At 50.0% G+C, this 20,804-nt stretch overlaps 2 protein-coding genes across 2 annotated transcripts in view; one reads left to right on the top strand and one right to left on the bottom strand.

The window, feature by feature from the left end:
- Positions 1–981, bottom strand: part of LOC136700280 (mucin-22) — a 2,587-nt gene extending 1,606 nt beyond the window's left edge. Inside the window, exon 1 of the mRNA XM_066675553.1 lies at positions 1–981. This exon is cut by the window's left edge and continues 342 nt beyond it. Within this exon, the coding sequence (XP_066531650.1) occupies positions 1–981 (981 nt within the window).
- Positions 982–12,851: 11,870 nt separating this feature from the next.
- LOC136700505 (keratin, type I cytoskeletal 13-like) lies at positions 12,852–18,803 on the top strand. Its single transcript, XM_066675890.1, has 7 exons — positions 12,852–13,449; positions 13,988–14,070; positions 14,196–14,352; positions 14,487–14,648; positions 16,143–16,268; positions 18,159–18,382; positions 18,540–18,803. The coding sequence occupies exons 1-7, from the start codon at positions 12,955–12,957 to the stop codon at positions 18,751–18,753; spliced, it is 1,461 nt and encodes a 486-aa protein (XP_066531987.1). The 5' UTR covers positions 12,852–12,954; the 3' UTR covers positions 18,754–18,803.
- Positions 18,804–20,804: the final 2,001 nt, after the last annotated feature.

The raw sequence follows: 20,804 nt of genomic DNA, 5'->3' as shown, positions 1-20,804 counted from the left end.
CGTCAGTGTCCTTTGTCTCAGCATCCTGTGCATCAGTGTTGTGTGCATCAGCATCCTGTGTGTCAGCGTCCTTTGTCTCGTTGTCCTGTGTGTCAGTGTCCTGTGTCTCAGCATCCTGTGTGTCAGTGTCCTTTGTCTCAGCGTCCTGTGCGTCAGCGTTGTGTGCATCAGCTTCCTGTGTGTCAGCGTCCTTTGTCTCATTGTCCTGTATGTCAGCGTCCTGTGTATGATTGTTCTGTGCGTCAGCATCCTTTGTCTCCCTGCGCCCTGTGTGTCAGCGTCCAGTGTGTCAGCGTCCAGTGTGTCAGCGTCCAGTGTGTCAGCGTCCAGTGTGTCAGCGTCCTGTGTGTCAGCGTCATGTGGTTCAGTGTACTTTGTCTCAGCGTCCTGTGTGTCAATGTCCTGTGTGTCAGCGTCCTTTGTCTCAGCGTCCAGTGTCTCAGCGTCCAGTGTCTCAGCGTCCAGTGTCTCAGCGTCCTGTGTGTCAGCGTCCTGTGTGTCAGCGTCCTGTGTCTCAGCGTCCTGTGTCTCAGCGTCCTGTGTCTCAGCGTCCTGTGTCTCAGCGCCCTGTGTGTCAGCGCCCTGTGTGTCAGCGCCCAGTGTCTCAGCGCCCAGTGTCTCAGCGCCCAGTGTCTCAGCGTCCAGTGTGTCAGCGCCCTGTGTGTCAGCGCCCTGTGTGTCAGCGCCCTGTGTGTCAGCGCCCTGTGTGTCAGCGCCCTGTGTGTCAGCGTCCAGTGTCTCAGCGCCCTGTGTGTCAGCGCCCTGTGTGTCAGCGCCCTGTGTGTCAGCGTCTTGTGTGTCAGTGTCCAGTGTCTCAGCGTCCTGTGTCTCAGCATCCTGTATGTCAGCGTCCTGTGTATCAGCGTCCTGTGCATCAGCGTCCTGTGCATCAGTGTCCTTTGTCTCAGCGTCCTGTGTGCCATTGTCCTTTGTCTCAGCGTCCTGTGTGTTAGTGCCCATTGCCTCAGCGTCCAGTGTCATGAGTGTCAGCGTCCTGTGGGTCAGCATTTTGTGTCAGTTTTCCTATGTCTCAGTGTCCTGTGCGTCAGCGTCCTGTGCGTCAGCGTCCTTTGTCTCAGCATCCTTTGTCTCAGCATCCTGTGTGTCAGTGTCCTGTGTGTCAGTGTCCTGTGTGTCAGTGTCCTGTGTGTCAGCGTCCTGTGTGTCAGCGTCCTATGGGTCAACGTCCTGTGTGTCAGCGTCCTTTGTCTCAGCGTCCTGTGTGTCAGAGTCCTGTGTGTCACATCCAGTGTGTCAGCGTCCTGTGTGTCAGCGTCCAGTGTCTCAGCGTCTTGTGTGTCAGTGTCCTTTGTCTCAGCGTCCTGTGTGCCATTGTCCTTTGACTCAGCGTCCTGTGTGTTAGTGCCCATTGCCTCAGCATCCTGTGCGTCAGTGTCCTGTGTGTCAGCGTTCTATGGGACAATGTCCTGTGGGTCAGCGTTCTGTGTCAGTGTTCCTATGTCTCAGCGTCCTGTGTCTCAGCGTCCTGTGTGTCAGCGTCCTGTGTGTCAGCGTCCGGTGTGTCAGTGTCCTTTGTCTCAGCATCCTGTGTGTCAGTGTCCTGTGTGTCAGTGTCCTGTGTGTCAGCGTCGTTTGTCTCAGCATCCTGTGTGTCAGCGGCCTGTGTGTCAGCATCCTATGGGTCAATGTCCTGTGGGTCAGCGTTCTGTGTGTCAGTGTCCTGTGAGTCAGCGTCCGGTGCGTCAGTGTCCTTTGTCTCAGCGTCCTGTGTGTCAGCGTCGTTTGCCTCAGCATCCTGTGTCTCAGCGTCCTGTGTCTCAGCGTCCTGTGTCTCAGCGTCCAGTGTGTCAGTGTCCAGTGTGTCAGCGTCCAGTGTGTCAGCGTCCAGTGTGTCAGTGTCCAGTGTGTCAGTGTCCAGTGTCTCATCGTCCTGTGTCTCAGCGTCCCTTGTCTCAGCGTCCCTTGTCTCAGCGTCCCTTGTCTCAGCGTCCAGTGTGTCAGCGTCCAGTGCATCAGTGTCCTGTGTCTCAATGTCCTGTGTCAGCGTCCTGTGTGTCAGCGTCCCTTGTCTCAGCGTCCTGTGTGTCAGCGTCCTGTGTGTCAGTGTCCTTTGTCTCAGCGTCCTGTGTGTCAGCGTCCTGTGTGTCAGTGTCCTTTGTCTCAGCGTCCTGTGTGTCAGCGCCTTGTGTGTGTGTCCTGTTTGTCAGTGTCCTGTGTGTCAGTGTCCTTTGTCTCAGCGTCCTGTGTGTCAGCATTCTGTGTGTCAGCGTCCTATGTGTCAGCGTCCTGTGTCTCAGTGTCCAGTGTCTCAGCATCTTGTGTGTCAGCATCTTGTGTGTCAGCATCTTGTGTGTCAGCGTCCTGTGTGTCAGCGTCCTTTGTCTCAGTGTCCTGTGTGTCAGCGTTCTATGGGACAATGTCCTGTGGGTCAGCGTTCTGTGTCAGTGTTCCTATGTCTCAGCGTCCTGTGTCTCAGCGTCCTGTGTGTCAGCGTCCTGTGTGTCAGCGTCCGGTGTGTCAGTGTCCTTTGTCTCAGCATCCTGTGTGTCAGTGTCCTGTGTGTCAGTGTCCTGTGTGTCAGTGTCCTGTGTGTCAGCGTCGTTTGTCTCAGCATCCTGTGTGTCAGCGGCCTGTGTGTCAGCATCCTATGGGTCAATGTCCTGTGGGTCAGCGTTCTGTGTGTCAGTGTCCTGTGAGTCAGCGTCCGGTGCGTCAGTGTCCTTTGTCTCAGCGTCCTGTGTGTCAGCGTCGTTTGCCTCAGCATCCTGTGTGTCAGCGTCCTGTGTCTCAGCGTCCTGTGTCTCAGCGTCCTGTGTCTCAGCGTCCAGTGTGTCAGTGTCCAGTGTGTCAGCGTCCAGTGTGTCAGCGTCCAGTGTGTCAGTGTCCAGTGTGTCAGTGTCCAGTGTCTCATCGTCCTGTGTCTCAGCGTCCCTTGTCTCAGCGTCCCTTGTCTCAGCGTCCAGTGTGTCAGCGTCCAGTGCATCAGTGTCCTGTGTCTCAATGTCCTGTGTCAGCGTCCTGTGTGTCAGCGTCCCTTGTCTCAGCGTCCTGTGTGTCAGCGTCCTGTGTGTCAGTGTCCTTTGTCTCAGCGTCCTGTGTGTCAGCGTCCTGTGTGTCAGTGTCCTTTGTCTCAGCGTCCTGTGTGTCAGCGCCTTGTGTGTGTCCTGTTTGTCAGTGTCCTGTGTGTCAGTGTCCTTTGTCTCAGCGTCCTGTGTGTCAGCATTCTGTGTGTCAGCGTCCTATGTGTCAGCGTCCTGTGTCTCAGTGTCCAGTGTCTCAGCATCTTGTGTGTCAGCATCTTGTGTGTCAGCATCTTGTGTGTCAGCGTCCTGTGTGTCAGCGTCCTTTGTCTCAGCGTCCAGTGTGTCAGCGTCCTGTGTCTCAGCGTCCAGTGTGTCAGCGTCCTGTGTGTCAGCGTCCTGTGTGTCAGCGTCCTGTGTCTCAGCGTCCTGTGTCTCAGCGTCCTGTGTCTCAGCGTCCAGTGTGTCAGCGTCCAGTGTGTCAGTGTCCAGTGTGTCAGCGTCCAGTGTGTCAGTGTCCAGTGTCTCAATGTCCAGTGTCTCAATGTCCAGTGTCTCAATGTCCAGTGTCTCATCGTCCTGTGTCTCATCGTCCTGTGTCTCATCGTCCTGTGTGTCAGCGTCCTGTGTCTCAGCAGCCTGTCTGTCAGCATCCTGTGTGTCAGCATCCTGTGTGTCAGCGTCCAGTGTGTCAGCGTCCAGTGCATCAGTGTCCTGTGTCTCAATGTCCTGTGTCAGCGTCCTGTGTGTCAGCGTCCCTTGTCTCAGCGTCCTGTGTGTCAGCGTCCTGTGTGTCAGTGTCCTTTGTCTCAGCGTCCTGTGTGTCAGCGCCTTGTGTGTGTGTCCTGTTTGTCAGTGTCCTGTGTGTCAGTGTCCTTTGTCTCAGCGTCCTGTGTGTCAGCATTCTGTGTGTCAGCGTCCTATGTGTCAGCGTCCTGTGTCTCAGCGTCCAGTGTCTCAGCATCTTGTGTGTCAGCATCTTGTGTGTCAGCGTCCTGTGTGTCAGCGTCCTGTGTGTCAGCGTCCTTTGTCTCAGCGTCCTTTGTCTCAGCGTCCTGTGTCTCAGTGTCCAGTGTGTCAGCGTCCTGTGTGTCAGTGTCCTTTGTCTCCGCGTCCTGTGTCTCAGTGTCCAGTGTGTCAGCGTCCTGTGGGTCAGTGTCCTTTGTCTCAGCGTCCTTTGTCTCAACGTCCTGTGTGTTAGCGTCTGTCTGTCAGCGCCCTGTGTGTCCGCGTCCTGTGTCAGCGTCCTTTGTCTCATCGTCCTGTGTGCCAGCGTCCTTTGTCTCAGCGTCCTGTGTGTCAGCGCCCTGTGTGTCAGCGTACTTTGTCTCAGCGTCCTGTGTGTCAGCGTCCTGAGTGTCAGCGTCTTTTGTCTCAGCGTCCTGTGTGTCAGCGTCCTGTGTGTCAGTGTCCTGTGTGTCAGCGTCCTGTGTGTGAACGTCCTTGTGTCAGCGTCCTTTGTCTCAGCGTCCTTTGTCTCAGCGTCCTTTGTCTCAGCGCCCTGTGTCTCAGCGTCATGTGTCTCAGCGTCTTTTGTCTCAGCGTCCTGTGTGTCAGCGTCTTTTGTCTCAGCGTCCTGTGTGTCAGCGTCTTTTGTCTCAGCGTCCTGTGTGTCAGCGTCTTTTGTCTCAGCGTCCTGTGTGTCAGCGTCCTGTGTGTCAGCGTCCTGTGTCTCAGCGTCCAGTGTCTCAGCGTCCAGTGTGTCAGCGTCCAGTGTGTCAGCGTCCTGTGTGTCAGCGACACAGGGCTTAAAAACTCCAGTAGCACTGCTGTGTCTGATCCACTCTACACCAGCACAACACACACTAACACACCACCACCACGTCAGTGTCACTGCAGCGCTGAGAATGATCCACCACCACATCACACCTGCTCTGCTCCGTGGTTAGGTCCATGTCAGACTGTGAGAACTGAAGGAGGCTAAACCCCTCACACTCTGGGTTTTAAAGACTCTTTAAAGAGTGAGGGGGTTAAATCGTGGTCGGAGTGGTGTGTGGTGGTTATATAAGAGTGAAAATATGAGAATGGCAGAGAAACATGACGAGACACAGTCCTGAGAGAAAAGGAGAGAGAGAGGAATGTGTCTCCAGGCCGTTCTCAGACATAAGCCCTTAAACGTCTTTCAGCGTCGCCCCGACACCATCCTCAGAGAGATCACAGCAGCCGCACCTTTACTGAGAAGATCTTTAAAACCCTTTCCCTCGCATCCCTCAGGGTCCTCTCTCTAAGGCCCTCTTTTAAATTTGAGAGAATGGAACTTCATGTATTACCTGCACATGATCAGTGCCACGTCCTGTACATTAAAGTAGCCTCATAGTTATAGCATCTTTTATGTCGTTTACACCCGAATGTAAAATTACATTCTAAATGTATGTGTGTCACTCAGTGGATTCACAGCGCTCATCATAATGCACAGATCTGATTGGCTGAGGAGCCTCACGTGTGACATGCAGAAACACATGTGATTGGTCTGTGAGTTTCCTGGAGCGCTAAACCTGCACCATAACGACTAGAAGAGTCACACCGCTTCACACACACACTCTGTTTAACATTAAACAGCTCTTAATAGTTCATCAGTTACAGATCCAGGTCCGGATCGAACAGAGTCTGCGTCCGGACCGGGACCACGCTCCCCCTATTCCAAACCATCTGAATGGACCCGCTAGCACCGAGGTCAGGCCTGCGAACTAAATTCAGCCTTGGGCTTTTTCTAGACCAGCCCACTACAATCACAGCAGTGCCAAAGTAAACGTTGAGCAGGTCGTGAATTCCGTATAGAAATATTAGAGTTTACTCTGTTGTTTCCTAGATCCATCCATTATCTGTAACCGCTTATCCAATTTAGGGTCGCGGGGGGTCCAGAGCCTACCTGGAATCATCGGGCGCAAGGCGGGAATACACCCTGGAGGGGGCGCCAGTCCTTCACAGGGCAACACAGACACACACACATTCACTCACACACTCACACCTACGGACACTTTCGAGTCGCCAATCCACCTGCAACGTGTGTTTTTGGACTGTGGGAGGAAACCGGAGCACCCGGAGGAAACCCACGCGGACACGGGGAGAACACACCAACTCCTCACAGACAGTCACCCGGAGCGGGAATCGAACCCACAACCTCCAGGCCCCTGGAGCTGTGTGACTGCGACACTACCTGCTGCGCCACCCTGCCGTTTCCTAGATAAAGAGTCCAAAAAAGCACAGAAAAAACATTTCAAAACATCAATTATTTCTAAAGAACAATAAATTAAAAATGTGTGTTATTCACAGAATCTCTCGTAAAGTTTACACTCCTAAACTCTATTTTACCAGCATTTGCGTTTAATATTTTTGAGGAGCCGAAAATAATGGCACCTCCTCAAATTACTTCATCCTCCCTCTGCAGTGCTGTGTTGAACATGAAACGGCAAAACCTGCACCAAACTACAGCACACTTGAGCTACAGCCATCTATATTCAAGAAGGGTTTAGATAACTCACTATTTAACATTCAGTGACATTAGTTCATTTTAAGTAGTGCCCTAGGTAGGGTGTAGGTGGTATTTTGAGACGGGACCGAGAGTCTCTACCCACACAGCAGACCGAACGAGCGGGTAAACGTAGCATGCTAGCTAACGTAGCAAAAACTCACTACTGCGTCTTTGTTTGGACCCACTGTTCCTCTCTCGGACAGATAAACAGTTCGTCCAGTTTCATCAGGTATCTACACCGTGTTACTGTACTTTCGTATCGTGCTGACGGGGTTTGTCTGGGTTTTTTTTTAACTGTTCACGGTTACTGTGATTAGGTCTGTGATGTGGGAGGCGGGAAACCCGCGATTGCCTAATGGCCGTGCTCTGAGGAGACTGTGGACTCAATGTTGAAATACATTAATCAAATTTAATTCTTAATATTCCCTCTACAGACGGTTTCAGATACGGGGGGTACACCGGCCACGACCCAGGGGCACTAACTATTCAGCATACACAAATACCTGCGTTTGGTGACAGATTACGGCTCATCGGTTTAACAGTTCGTCCTCCCCACACTGTCTTTGGAGCCGAGGCCGCTGGGTCGTGATCAGACTGTACACGGAGAAAAGTGGTACATTCCTTACCTACCTACGTTCTTAAAGCATTTAAATGATATACTTTTAAGATGATTATTTATCTTTTTTTTTTAATATAGAAAGACTGATCGGCACGGAGGATTTGCAGGAATTCCGTATGGAAGCATCCAACACCGTCCTTGTGTCTTCACCATCACAGCCAGTCGTGACCTGAAGTGGGCCAAGACTGGGGAGACAACTCTGTAAAAACTGAAGTTACTGCTCAGTGTCAGTCGCCTAGAATTAATGTTTGAACCTACATCAATTTAGACGACGATGCCCCGCGCATACTGTAGCAGTTCAGTCTCTTCGTACCAAGGCCCGTGAAGTGGAGCCCAAAGACAAACGCCTGGTGGAAATGTCCTGTGATGGTGATGAAGCCAAAGGAAGAGACTGTGAAAGGCCAAGACTACATTTCCAGCCAGGAGCAGAGCCAAGGGATTTCTGCAAACCTCCACAAAACAAAGGAAGACGACCCAGGGACAGAGGCACGTTCGGATAGTTCAGATTGGACCCTGCTCATCAGCCTCCTTAAAGCCTAGAGGAACTCATGCAGCTGGTTTGAATAAAACACACACACACACACACACACACAAACAACACAAAAAACACTGCACATTAATCCATTTAATTACCCTCTAAACTCCAGAACTGTTCCAATTAAGGTCCCTCACGGTTACAGCTGTACCTGTGGTCATGTCAGTGCTTATAGGGTCAACTACTGACGTCATCTTATACTTTTGTGAAATCAAGAAACAAATTAATAATCAAACAAACAAATGAAAAACAGAGGTCAAGGACACAGTAAAACCATGAGCAGTAAACAGACTCTGTCACTGTTTGCACATGTACCTTGTGAAGTACAGACAGCATAAAGAATCAGAATCACTTTAGTGGCCACAGTGCTGCACACAGAGGAGTGTGTTCTCCACGTTTAACCCAATCCCTGCAGTGAAACACAATTTACACACACTAGTGAACACTAGGGGGCAGTAAACAAGGAGCGGTGGACAGCCCTAGGCACAGAGCCCGGGGAGCAGTTGGGGGTTAAGTGCCTTGCTCAGAGGCACTTCAGTCAAGACCTGGCTCTGGGGATCGAACCGACGACTTTCCGGTTACAGCCTAGTTCCCTCACCACCAGGACAAGGCTGCACCTAGGTGGTGATGATTAGCACTCAGATCAGCTAGAGCACTGATTGGCTGAGGACTGGAGTGTGCTGACACACAGGACTCTGGAGTGGTGGGAAATGGCATCCCAGTAGGCTGGAACGGCTGAAGGCTCAGTTGTGCTGAAGGGAGGCGTGACAGACCACATACGTCATCACTGTCAGGAACATAAGGTCATTTGTTCACAGCTCAGAGTGTGAGGGGTGAACTGATTCATTCTGGACATTCCTGACCATAGGATCCTCTCGGGTGGTCCGACATGGAGTGGCCATTCCGGGAACAGCGTTCCATTTGGGTTTCCTCTTTGAGAGAATGATGTAGTTACGCTGATCAGATGTAAAGCTGCCTCCCCCTCCAGGCTCAGTCTGGATTCTGAGCTTCTTTCCCTCACACACTCGTCCCCCAGGCGCCGGATTTCAGAAACACGGGTCCCTGTCTCTGTTACCTTGGGGGTTCTAGTGTGTAAGGAGTCCCGGGTGATCCCCTTTTCAGAGTCCCTGCCCCCCACCACCTGCAGCAGTGGCTCCCTCTCGTGTTTAGAGATGTGCTCCGGACAGCGCTCTGCCTCCTATTGGTCATCGTCAGGAACACGTCTTATAAAAACGATCCAACTCTAACACACCTGGCTTTTCTTTGGGGAGTCGTGGGGCATCCCAGGTGCACATCGCTGATCTTTGATCGTGTTGCACCTCGTCCCCGACGCTCAGATTCGGTTCAGACTCTGGAAGTTTGTTGGATATGACACAATCGTGTAAAATCGGTCTGATTCTGTGTCTCAGATCACTGTTAAAGCTGGCTCAGAGGGTGTGGCACCTGTGTTTGTGTGTGTTTACCTTATAGTAGAACAGCCACACAGTGCCATTCTGTTCTATTTTATTCACTTGTGTCTACAAACTTTTGGACAAGCACCACTCACCTCCGGATGACTGTCTGTGAGGAGTGTGGTGTGTTCTCCCTGTGTCTGCGTGGGTTTCCTCCAGATGACTGTCTGTGAGGAGTGTGGTGTGTTCTCTCTGTGTCTGTGTGGGTTTCCTCCGGGTGACTGTCTGTGAGGAGTGTGGTGTGTTCTCCCTGTGTCTGTGTGGGTTTCCTCCGGGTGACTGTCTGTGAGGAGTGTGGTGTGTTCTCCCTGTGTCTGTGTGGGTTTCCTCCGGGTGACTGTCTGTGAGGAGTGTGGTGTGTTCTCCCTGTGTCTGTGTGGGTTTCCTCCGGGTGACTGTCTGTGAGGAGTGTGGTGTGTTCTCTCTGGGTCTGTGTTGGTTTCCTCCAGGTGACTGTCTGTGAGGAGTGTGGTGTGTTCTCCCCGTGTCTGTGTCGGTTTCCTCCGGGTGACTGTCTGTGAGGAGTGTGGTGTGTTCTCTCTGGGTCTGCGTGGGTTTCCTCCGGGTGACTGTCTGTGAGGAGTGTGGTGTGTTCTCTCTGGCTTTGGAGGGGGCGCCGGTGGTGGCTTTGGTTTCGGAGGAGGCTCAGGTGGGGGCTTCAACTTCAGCGATGCCATGGACATCTCCACCAACGATAAGGCCACAATGCAGAACCTGAACGACCGTCTGGCCTCATACCTGGAGAAGGTGCGCTCCCTGGAGAAGGCCAATGCCGAGCTGGAGCTGAAGATCCGAGAGTTCCTGGAGGCCAAGACTTCCCCCAAGTCCAGGGACTACTCTGCCTACTACGCCACCATCAGTGACCTACAGGGCAAGGTACTCTTTAACTCTTAGAGTTCTGGGAACCCATGGGGTGTCCAGCACTGTTTGGTGATTTCTGCTGTGCGTGTGTTAGAGAGAAATCACCAAAATGTGCTTAAAGTGAGAATACTAATCTATCAAGTACTCAAAGGGTCAGGTTAAAAAGCTAAGACTTTAAATACCCTCCAACTACATCTCGCACCTAAACTCAATGGAAAACCACCCTCAAGGGCATCATTACAAACTTGTACAGGCAGAATACACACGGGAACATGTTCTATACAAGGTCTCCGGGTCGGGTTTTTCAGGTTGTGATGCTAATCCCTCAGAACTGTATCTCTCTGGGTCTGCGTGGGTTTCCTCCGGGTGACTGTCTGTGAGGAGTGTGGTGTGTTCTCCCTGTGTCTGCGTGGGTTTCCTCCGGGTGACTGTCTGTGAGGAGTGTGGTGTGTTCTCTCTGGGTCTGTGTGGGTTTCCTCCGGGTGACTGTCTGTGAGGAGTGTGGTGTGTTCTCCCTGTGTCTGCGTGGGTTTCCTCCGGGTGACTGTCTGTGAGGAGTGTGGTGTGTTCTCCCCGTGTCTGTGTGGGTTTCCTCTGGGTGACTGTCTGTGAGGAGTGTGGTGTGTTCCCTCTGTGTCTGCGTGGGTTTCCTCCGGGTGACTGTCTGTGAGGAGTGTGGTGTGTTCTCCCCGTGTCTGTGCCGTGTGAATGACTGGTTGAGAGTGTGGGTGACTGGCTGACTGTACGAGTGACTGAGTGAGTGTGTACTGCTCCGTTCAATGCTTGTTCCTCAGTGCTCTCAGTGATTGTGTGTTGCCTGCAGACCCAGCTCAGCCCAAATCAGATTGAAGCCCTCAGAGAAGATGAATGAATTAATGAATTCTTTAATTTAAACACTTCAGGCACAAACTGGTTTTAACCTGCCTTTTATTTCTGAGATGTCTATCTGCTGATGAGCGTCTGATCTCCGAGGAAATCACAGGGAAGCAGAGCTTTAAAATCTAATCAGAGCCTGTCAGCTTTCTCTGCTCCAGATTTACGCCTGGAGACATTCCTGTGGGAGCGGGTTTTCCATAGTGACCCTCCCCAGCGCTGCGGAGGGTGGCAGGGTGAGGATTCCTCTCGCTCCTGTGGCAGGGTGTGGACGCCGCGGCCCAGGTGTTCGTGTGTTTATGTGTTTGTACAAGTGCCTGGTTTTTACACGGAAATGTCACAGCTATCAGCCCAGCGTTATTTATAGCCATTTCATAACATTCTCACCTCACAGGAAACAGTATAAGCTCCTCCAATCACAGATCAGAGGGCGGCAACAACAACAAAACACACAGTAAACAACAATCAGCCTAAAACTGTAAATAGATATATACACAGAAGTCTGAAGTGTGTAGTGAGCAGCTGTGTGAGGAATAAAGTCGTAATCTGAATCTTAGGAGTTTCTGTGATTGAAAGAGGTCAGATACAATACCAGCAGAGTTACAGTAGACACCATCACCTACAGGAGGCAGCAGTGGTGTCATTAAAGGTGCTGTATTCCCCCTCTTCTCCACAGAGGAACAATTCTGAATCTTAATGAACCCCCACGAGCCCCACAGCAGTGTTCTCCCCCTGTGTAAACAGCCCTGTTCAGAACGCCCGCTTTCAGCACCTGTTCCTTTAAATGATAATGAGCCGCTCGCTGTTCACCCCGACCCCGAGCGCACAGCAGTGAGGAGCGAGGAGCAGAAGCTCTGGTTTTTAGCCGTTTTCACTCTGTTCTCTTTCTTCTCCGTTTTTACTCAGTGCTCTTATTTCTCCGCGCTCGTTGTCTGTTTTGCTGAGTTTAACCTCGTCTTTGTGCTCTCACATAAACACGGGCCAGCGCTGTGATTGGACAGACTCAGACGAGGGGGCGGGGCCATTCTAAAGTCTCTGCACTTGACGTCAGAAGTGGACACTCCTTTTAATGGTGTGATGAGGGTCTGCAGCTGCATGTTTTGCATTACGACTCAGACTCATTTCAGATTCAGGGAACGCTCTATTCTTAGGAACAGTGAGGTTTTCGCTGATGAACAGATTGTGAACGTGTGACTGAACTCAGGGCATGAACACTAATGTCCGTTGTTTGACCCCCATGGGGCCCTGTGTCTGGAACTCCCTCCCACGAGACAGCTGTAATATTGACTGCCGGGACATTTTCAAATCACGCCTCATAAAGGCATACACACTTTATCCTGCTCCTTTGATTTAATGTTAGGCTTTATTTTACTTCCCTCTTTTATTGTTTCTATGTTGTTTGTACGTGTTGTTTTTCTTTATGTACGGTGACCTTGAGAGTCCTGAAAGGTGCCTAAAGTAAATAAATTATTATTAAATCAAATGGGACAAGTCCATCATCCAAAATTAATATTACAACATAAATGTGGTTTATTGTCAGGCTTTAAATGGTTAATGTGCAGAAATTGAACTTGTGTCTTATTCTTGATCTAATAAGTGTGTAGAGACTTCTCTAGTGTTGGTGAATGGAACCAGACGTCTCCACGTCTCCAACACACTCCCAGCATTTTATTACTTCTCCATCTAGAGTCTCTGTGGAGTGATGATGATGGAGGACAGTGTCTGTCTCTCTCAGTGTACTACACGTCCCTCTCCACCAGCTTTATACTGTCCACTGTCCCCCACCGTCTACTGTCCTCACTTTCTGTGGATGAAATGACCTTCAGTATCTCAGTGTCCAAAGCAGCGTATGACCCTCCCTGTGCAGACCCTGATCTGGTGCCTCCGCTGTGTGCTCTATCTGATGGGTGTGGACACCTGCAGCCCGTATGGTGTGTGCGGTGTTTGTGTTTAATGTTTTTTTTTTTGTGCATGCATGAATTTGCCTCGAGGAGCAGGAGTAGGTTAAATAGTCCTCCACCTTCTATTCACCTTCCCTCATTCCCTCCCCTCTGGAAGTGTATAAAAACACAGTGTGCCCTCGTCTCCTCACTCACTCTTCAGCCAGAGCAGAGTAACAGTCATCCTCCAGAAACAGAGACGTTGCCACCCTCATCTACAAGATGACCGGCGGATCCATGCGCATGTCTAGAGGGAGTGGAGGTGGTATATCTGCCAGTGGAATAGGGTCCATGAGGGCCGCTAGCGTGTACGGCGCTCCTGCTGCTGGAGGAGGCATGCGTGTGTCCAGTATTTACCGTTCTGGAGGTGGAGGAGGTGGAGGTGGTAGCTTTGGCTTTGGAGGGGGCGCCGGTGGTGGCTTTGGAGGGGGCGCCGGTGGTGGCTTTGGAGGGGGCGCCGGTGGTGGCTTTGGTTTCGGAGGAGGCTCAGGTGGGGGCTTCAACTTCAGTGATGCCATGGACATCTCCACCAACGATAAGGCCACAATGCAGAACCTGAACGACCGTCTGGCCTCATACCTGGAGAAGGTGCGCTCCCTGGAGAAGGCCAATGCCGAGCTGGAGCTGAAGATCCGAGAGTTCCTGGAGGCCAAGACTTCCCCCAAGTCCAGGGACTACTCTGCCTACTACGCCACCATCAGTGACCTACAGGGCAAGGTACTCTTTAACTCTTAGAGTTCTGGGAACCCATGGGGTGTCCAGCACTGTTTGGTGATTTCTGCTGTGCGTGTGTTAGAGAGAAATCACCAAAATGTGCTTAAAGTGAGAATACTAATCTATCAAGTACTCAAAGGGTCAGGTTAAAAAGCTAAGACTTTAAATACCCTCCAACTACATCTCGCACCTAAACTCAATGGAAAATCACCCTCAAGGGCATCATTACAAACTTGTACAGGCAGAATACACACGGGAACATGTTCTATACAAGGTCTCCGGGTCGGGTTTTTCAGGTTGTGATGCTAATCCCTCAGAACTGTATCCTCCATCACAGCGTCACACCCCTCTCTATTCACCGAGGAACAAAGGCTCTGGGGTTTTAAAATTAAGGCAAACACAATGAAGCTCCAGCTTCTGTGTTTAGTTTAAACATCACGTGTGCCCCAGAACCGCTCCGACAACATCCTCTGATCCCCTCCAGGGTCAACACTCCATCCATCTGTATATTTACACATTCACATGCTCATCTCTCCTCTAGATCCAGGACGCCACACGCTTGAATGGAGGCATCTACCTGAGCATCGACAACGCCAAGCTCGCCGCAGACGACTTCAGGCTCAAGTGAGTATTACCAACAATATTAAAATTGGCAATATTTTCATATTCTATTTTAATTGAAGATGCTTTTTGATTCTCCTTTACTTTGTAAAACGCTTTTTAAACTGACCTCTGTTTGTGTCGGGCAGGTACGAGAACGAGCTGGCCATGAGACAGTCTGTGGAGGCCGACATCGCCGGGCTGAGGAGGCTTCTGGACGAGCTGACCCTGGCCCGCTCCGACCTGGAGATGCAGATCGAGGGTCTGAGGGAGGAGCTGGTGTTCCTCAAGAAGAACCACGAGGAGGTGAGTGTGTGAAGGGAGGAGCGTGAGGTCAGAAACCCTCAGCTCTTGACCGCGTGGTTATCGTGTATTAGTTCTACTGCCCACCCTCATGTTCTCTTACCTCTGACCCGCTGACCCTGGCCTTGTGTTCTCAGGAGCTGCTGTCCATGAAAGACCAGATGAGCGGTCAGGTTCACGTGGAGGTGGACGCTAAACCTCAGGAAGACCTCAGCAAGGTGATGGAGGAGATCCGAGAACACTACGAGGGCTTGGCCGCCAAGAGTCGCAGAGATCTGGAGAACTGGTTCCAGGCAAAGGTAAGTTGACGACTTCTGCCTGACCTGGGTTTCTCCACTAGCTCTCACTCGCTCTCCAGAAATGTGCACGTGAGATACACTCAGCTCTCTATCAGTAACACGCTGCAGAGTATCTGCTCTGGTTTATATAGAGACTTTATATCTTATAAACTGCATATTATATTTTTACCTTGCTATATTTTATTGTATATTACTTCTTGTTTTTCTGAGCTATGCCTCACCTGCTGCTACACAAAACATTTTCATCCTAACTTATTTCACCACATCTCATCTCACCTCCCTCCTATCCTCTCACCTTATCTCATCTCACCTCAACTCACCTTATCTCATCTCAACTCCTCTCCTCTTACCTCACCTCACCTTATCTCACCTCACCTCACCTTATCTCCTCTCATCTCACCTCTTCTTACCTCACCTTATCTCATCTCACCTCAACTCACCTTATCTCATCTCACCTCAACTCACCTTATCTCATCTCACCTCCCTCCTCTCCTCTCATCTCACCTCACCTTATCTCATCTCACCTCAACTCACCTTATCTCATCTCAACTCCTCTCCTCTTACCTCACCTCACCTTATCTCACCTCACCTCACCTTATCTCCTCTCATCTCACCTCTTCTTACCTCACCTTATCTCATCTCACCTCAACTCACCTTATCTCATCTCACCTCACCTTGTCTCATCTCACCTCCTCTCACCTCACATCACCTTATCTACTCTCACCTCACATCACCTTATCTACTCTCACCTCACCTTATCACCTCTCATCTCACCTCCTCTACTCTCACCTCACTTCACCTTATCTCACCTCACCTCCTCTCCTCTTACCTCGCCTCACCTTATCTCCTCTCACCTCCTCTCCTCTTACATCACCTTATCTCCTCTCATCTCACCTCCTCTCCTCTCACCTCACCTTATCTCCTCTCCCATCCTCTCCTCTTACCTCAACTTATCTCACCTCACTTTATCTCATCGCACCTCCTCTCCTCCTACCTCACCTTACCTTTTCTCCGCTCATCTCACCACCTCTCCTCTTACCTCGCCTCACCTTTTCTCCTCTCATCTCACCTCCTCTCCTCTTACCTCACCTTTTCTCATCTCACCTCCTCTCCTCTTACCTCACCTTATCTCATCTCACCATCTTTCTTCTCACCTCACCTTATCTCCTCTCAACTCTCCTCACCTTTTCTCCTCTCACCTCATCTCCTCTTCTTTCACCTAACCTCATCCTATCTCAACCTTCCCCAACTGACTTTATCTCCACTCTCACCTCACTTCATTTGATCTCATCTCACATCCTCTCCTTTTCTCAATTCACTCCATTTCAGCCTCTCACCTCACCACCTCTCAGGTCACTTCATCCCATCCCAGCTAACCACATCTTATCTAAACTCATCTCACCTCACATTAATCTCATCTCACCTCAGCTTCTCATTTTCTCTCAACTCACCTTTTCTCCTGACCTCATCTTATCTCATCCCATCTCATTACAGACTGAGACCTTGAACAAAGAAGTCGCCAAAGAAACAGAGAGTCTCCAGACGAACCGTTCAGAAATCACAGAGATCAAGCGTACGCTCCAGGGGCTGGAGATCGAGCTCCAGTCACAGCTCAGCATGGTGAGAACCTGCAGAGAGACAGGCAGGGCTGTCTGTAATTTACTGTCCTTAGGGGGCGCACACACCAAAACAAAATGCTTTAGGAAAAATAAAACCTGTATAAATAAAATCACCCTTGACTTTTTTCAGGTGTGTTTAATGATTTTCAATCATTTAAACACTCCTTAAAAGTAATTGGTGATTTTATTTATATAGATTTTATTATTTTTCCTAAAAATGTCATGATTTAGTCATGATTTTATTATTTTAATCTATTATTCTTATGATATTTAACTTGTAATATTTTTATATTTCATATTTAATTACTGTCTTGTCCCCAGTGATTCTGGGAAGGCTCCGGACCCACAAGCACCCTGATCCAGTTCAGGGTCACGGTGGGTCCAGAGCCTACCTGGAATCATTGGGCGCAAGGTGGGAAAACACTCTGGAGGGAGTGCAAGTCCTTTTTATTATTATTATTATTATTATTATTATTAGTATTATTATCACTATTATTATTATTATTATTATTATTGTTATTATTATCACTATTAATATTATTATTATTATTATTATTATTATTATTATTATTCCAAATGCTGTACATATATTAGTCCACAGTTTTTGGTCTTATTCCCTCTCCAGAGACTAAGACTAGCCTGGTAGGGTCTAAGACTAGGCCAGTAGAATATATGACTAGCCTGGTAGGGTCTAAGACTAGGCCAGTAGAATGTATGACTAGCCCGGTAGGGTCTAAGACTAGGCCAGTAGAATGTATGACTAGCCCGGTAGGGTCTAAGACTAGGCCAGTAGAATGTATGACTAGCCCGGTAGGGTCTAAGACTAGGCCAGTAGAATATATGACTAGCCCGGTAGGGTCTAAGACTAGGCCAGTAGAATATATGACTAGCCCGGTAGGGTCTAGGACTAGGCCAGTAGAATGTATGACTAGCCCGGTAGGGTCTAGGACTAGGCCAGTAGAATGTATGACTAGCCCGGTAGGGTCTAAGACTAGGCCAGTAGAATGTATGACTAGCCCGGTAGAGTCTAAGACTAGGCCAGTAGAATGTATGACTAGCCCGGTAGGGTCTAGGACTAGGCCAGTAGAATGTATGACTAGCCCGGTAGGGTCTAAGACTAGGCCAGTAGAATATATGACTAGCCCGGTAGGGTCTAGGACTAGGCCAGTAGAATGTATGACTAGCCCGGTAGGGTCTAGGACTAGGCCAGTAGAATGTATGACTAGCCCGGTAGGGTCTAGGACTAGGCCAGTAGAATGCATGACTAGCCCGGTAGGGTCTAAGACTAGGCCAGTAGAATGTATGACTAGCCCGGTAGGGTCTAAGACTAGGCCAGTAGAATATATGACTAGCCTGGTAGGGTCTAAGACTAGGCCAGTAGAATGTATGACTAGCCCGGTAGGGTCTAAGACTAGGCCAGTAGAATATATGACTAGCCCGGTAGGGTCTAGGACTAGGCCAGTAGAATGTATGACTAGCCCGGTAGGGTCTAAGACTAGGCCAGTAGAATGTATGACTAGCCCGGTAGGGTCTAAGACTAGGCCAGTAGAATATATGACTAGCCCGGTAGGGTCTAGGACTAGGCCAGTAGAATGTATGACTAGCCCGGTAGGGTCTAAGACTAGGCCAGTAGAATGTATGACTAGCCCGGTAGGGTCTAAGACTAGGCCAGTAGAATGTATGACTAGCCCGGTAGGGTCTAAGACTAGGCCAGTAGAATATATGACTAGCCCGGTAGGGTCTAGGACTAGGCCAGTAGAATGTATGACTAGCCCGGTAGGGTCTAAGACTAGGCCAGTAGAATGTATGACTAGCCCGGTAGGGTCTAAGACTAAGTTATTTGAATCTATGGCCTGTCACTGCTCTGATGTGTTGAATGTTCTTGTAACAGAAAGGGTCACTGGAGGCCACGCTGGCGGACACACAGAACCGGTACGCGTCCATGTTGGCTGGGTTCCAGCGGCAGGTGGTCAGTCTGGAGGAGCAGCTGGTCCATCTCCGCGGTGATCTAGAACGTCAGGGTCAAGAGTACCAGATGCTGCTGGACATCAAGACCAGACTGGAGATGGAGATTGCGGAGTACAGGAGACTGCTGGACGGAGAGGCTGGTGGCAGGTCAGTGATGATGCTCATGGATTCCCAGATCTCCATAGGCTCTACTGAAAATGCCATCAAATCCTCACAGCATTGTTCACTACATCATAATATTAAGAGTCAAACATTACTTAGACCTTATATTAAAGTCCTCCTTCTCTTTATGCTCACCTTTCAGCTCCAGCTCCAGCGCCGTCAAAATCTCCAAGTCCAGCTCCAGCTCCAGCTCCGCCTCTGCCTCTGGCGCTGGCTCTGGCTCTGGGTCTGGTGCCGGTTCTGGTTCTGGTTCCAGCTCCTCCACCTCCACCACAACCCGCAAGGTGGTGACCATCGTGGAGGAGGTGGTGGATGGCAAGGTGGTCAGCTCCAAATCTGTGAGCGAGACCCTGTGAGGACCCCAGCACTCAGAGTGAGGCTCAGATCAATAAAGGGTTAATGCAGTCTCTGACACTGTCTGAGTGTGTGTCATCTTTAAGGAACAGGTTCCCCACACTCCCTTTAACACTCCCTTTAATACCCCCACACTGCCTTTAACACCCACTCACTCCATTTAACACTCCCTTTAACACCCCCACACTCCATTTAACACTCCCTTTAACACCCACTCACTCCATTTAACACCCCCACACTGCCTTTAACTGCCTTTTCAGGTTTTAAATGGAACCTTTGCCTTTACTAAAGAACCTTTAAAGAAGCCTGTATTACGGGAGCTCAGACTAAAGGTGGAAGGAAGGTGAGCTGGGCTAGCGTTAGGTCTCTGGCAGTTCTCAGTGCAGGCTAAAGCTTCTGCTCGAGTTTTGTATTATTATTTTTTTTTTAAGTCTATATCAATTAAGGAGGACTTGATGAGGGTGGAGTTTACCTCCTGTTCCAATTATCCATTCCACCTTAAATGAAGAGACAGTGAGAAGCAACCTGCACTGATCAGACATAACATTATAACTACTTCTATGTTCCTACACTCACTGTCTGCTGGCACTGTGTGTGTGTTGTGCTGGTGTAGAGTGGATCAGACACAGCAGTGCTGCTGGAGTTGTTAAACCCCTCAGTGCTAAATTAGAATTAAAGTTAAAAGTTTAATTTCTCACATACAGAGTCATACAGAGTAGTGAAATATGACTAACCACACACATTAAAGGAATAAAGTCAAACACAGAGAAGTCTATAGGATAAAGAATTAAAAAATGAATGAAAATATATTTAAGGGTAAATCTAAAGATAAACATAAGGATTTATACTGAGATAATAAACAAGACGAGTTTATGTTCAGAGACTCTTTTACACACACAGACAATTCAAAGTGCTTTTACAGAGTGAAAAAAAACATTCAAGCATTTAAAACTATTAATAGAGTGCAACAAAAGAAATAACAACATAAAACGAACAGTAACAAAGGGAAATGGTAGACTATAACTAAGAGCGAGGGTGTGGCTGAGGTCCTTCCCAATCCTCCAGGCCTCGGTGGTAGAGGGTCTGCAGGTCAGAAGGCACGGTCTGAACAGTGTGATCAGCTGAATGCACCCCCTACTGGACATCCTGCTTGGTGCTGCTCTCAGACTGTTCCCGTGAGGAAGCTGTCGCTGGGGCAAGTGTAATTTCACAGCACCTTGGAGTTTATTCTAAAGTCCCTTAAGCCCAATTTATTATTCAGTTTTGAACCTATGCTGCATCCTGACAGGCACCACTCCAGAAATGTAACTCCGCATGCCGTGGACGCAGGCCGCAGCCTGTGATTGGTCAGTAGTGGGAGGGACATTGTTGAAGTACAGGAACATGAGCTCCTCTCCTCCACACACAGAGACACAGACAGCAGCAAATTCACGTACAGAGGTTTCCTCAGACACGGGGTGGACGTCAGGGACCAATCAACACAAATGGATGTCTCTGAGAAAAAAACAAAAAAAACCTGAAGGAGAAATTAGACCATGGGGACAGTGGGGCTGAGAGTGGGGATAGTGAGGGGACAATGGAGCCGAGAGAGGGGACAGTGAGGGGACAGTGGAGCCGAGAGAGGGGACAGTGAGGGGACAGTGGAGCCGAGAGAGGGGACAGTGGAGCTGAGAGAGGGGACAGTGAGGAGAGAGGAGACAGTGGAGCCGAGAGAGGGGACAGTGGAGCTGAGAGAAGGGACTGTGAGGGGACAGTGGTGCTGAGAGAGGAGACAGTGAGGGGACAGTGGTGCTGAGAGAGGAGACAGTGAGGGGACAGTGGAGCTAAGAGAGGAGACAGTGAGGGGACAGTGGAGCCGAGAGAGGGGACAGTGAGGGGACAGTGGAGCCGAGAGAGGGGACAGTGGAGCTGAGAGAGGGGACAGTGAGGAGAGAGGAGACAGTGGAGCCGAAAGAGGGGACAGTGGAGCTGAGAGAAGGGACTGTGAGAGGACAGTGGAGCTGAGAGAGGGGACAGTGAGGAGAGAGGAGACAGTGGAGCCGAGAGAGGGGAC

This window comes from Hoplias malabaricus, chromosome 6 (assembly GCF_029633855.1).
Source record: "Hoplias malabaricus isolate fHopMal1 chromosome 6, fHopMal1.hap1, whole genome shotgun sequence".
NCBI lineage: Eukaryota > Metazoa > Chordata > Actinopteri > Characiformes > Erythrinidae > Hoplias > Hoplias malabaricus.
Note: the sequence above shows the minus strand (reverse complement) of the source record. Positions and strands in the feature narration are given on the sequence as shown.

Bases quoted from the DNA above. Each gene is read 5' to 3' on its own strand.
- LOC136700505 (XM_066675890.1), top strand. From the start codon at position 12,955: ATGACCGGCGGATCCATGCGCATGTCTAGAGGGAGTGGAGGTGGTATA. The intron at 13,450-13,987 runs GTACTCTTTAAC...TCTCTCCTCTAG, and splicing joins TCAGTGACCTACAGGGCAAG to ATCCAGGACGCCACACGCTT. The intron at 18,383-18,539 runs GTCAGTGATGAT...CTCACCTTTCAG, and splicing joins GACGGAGAGGCTGGTGGCAG to CTCCAGCTCCAGCGCCGTCA.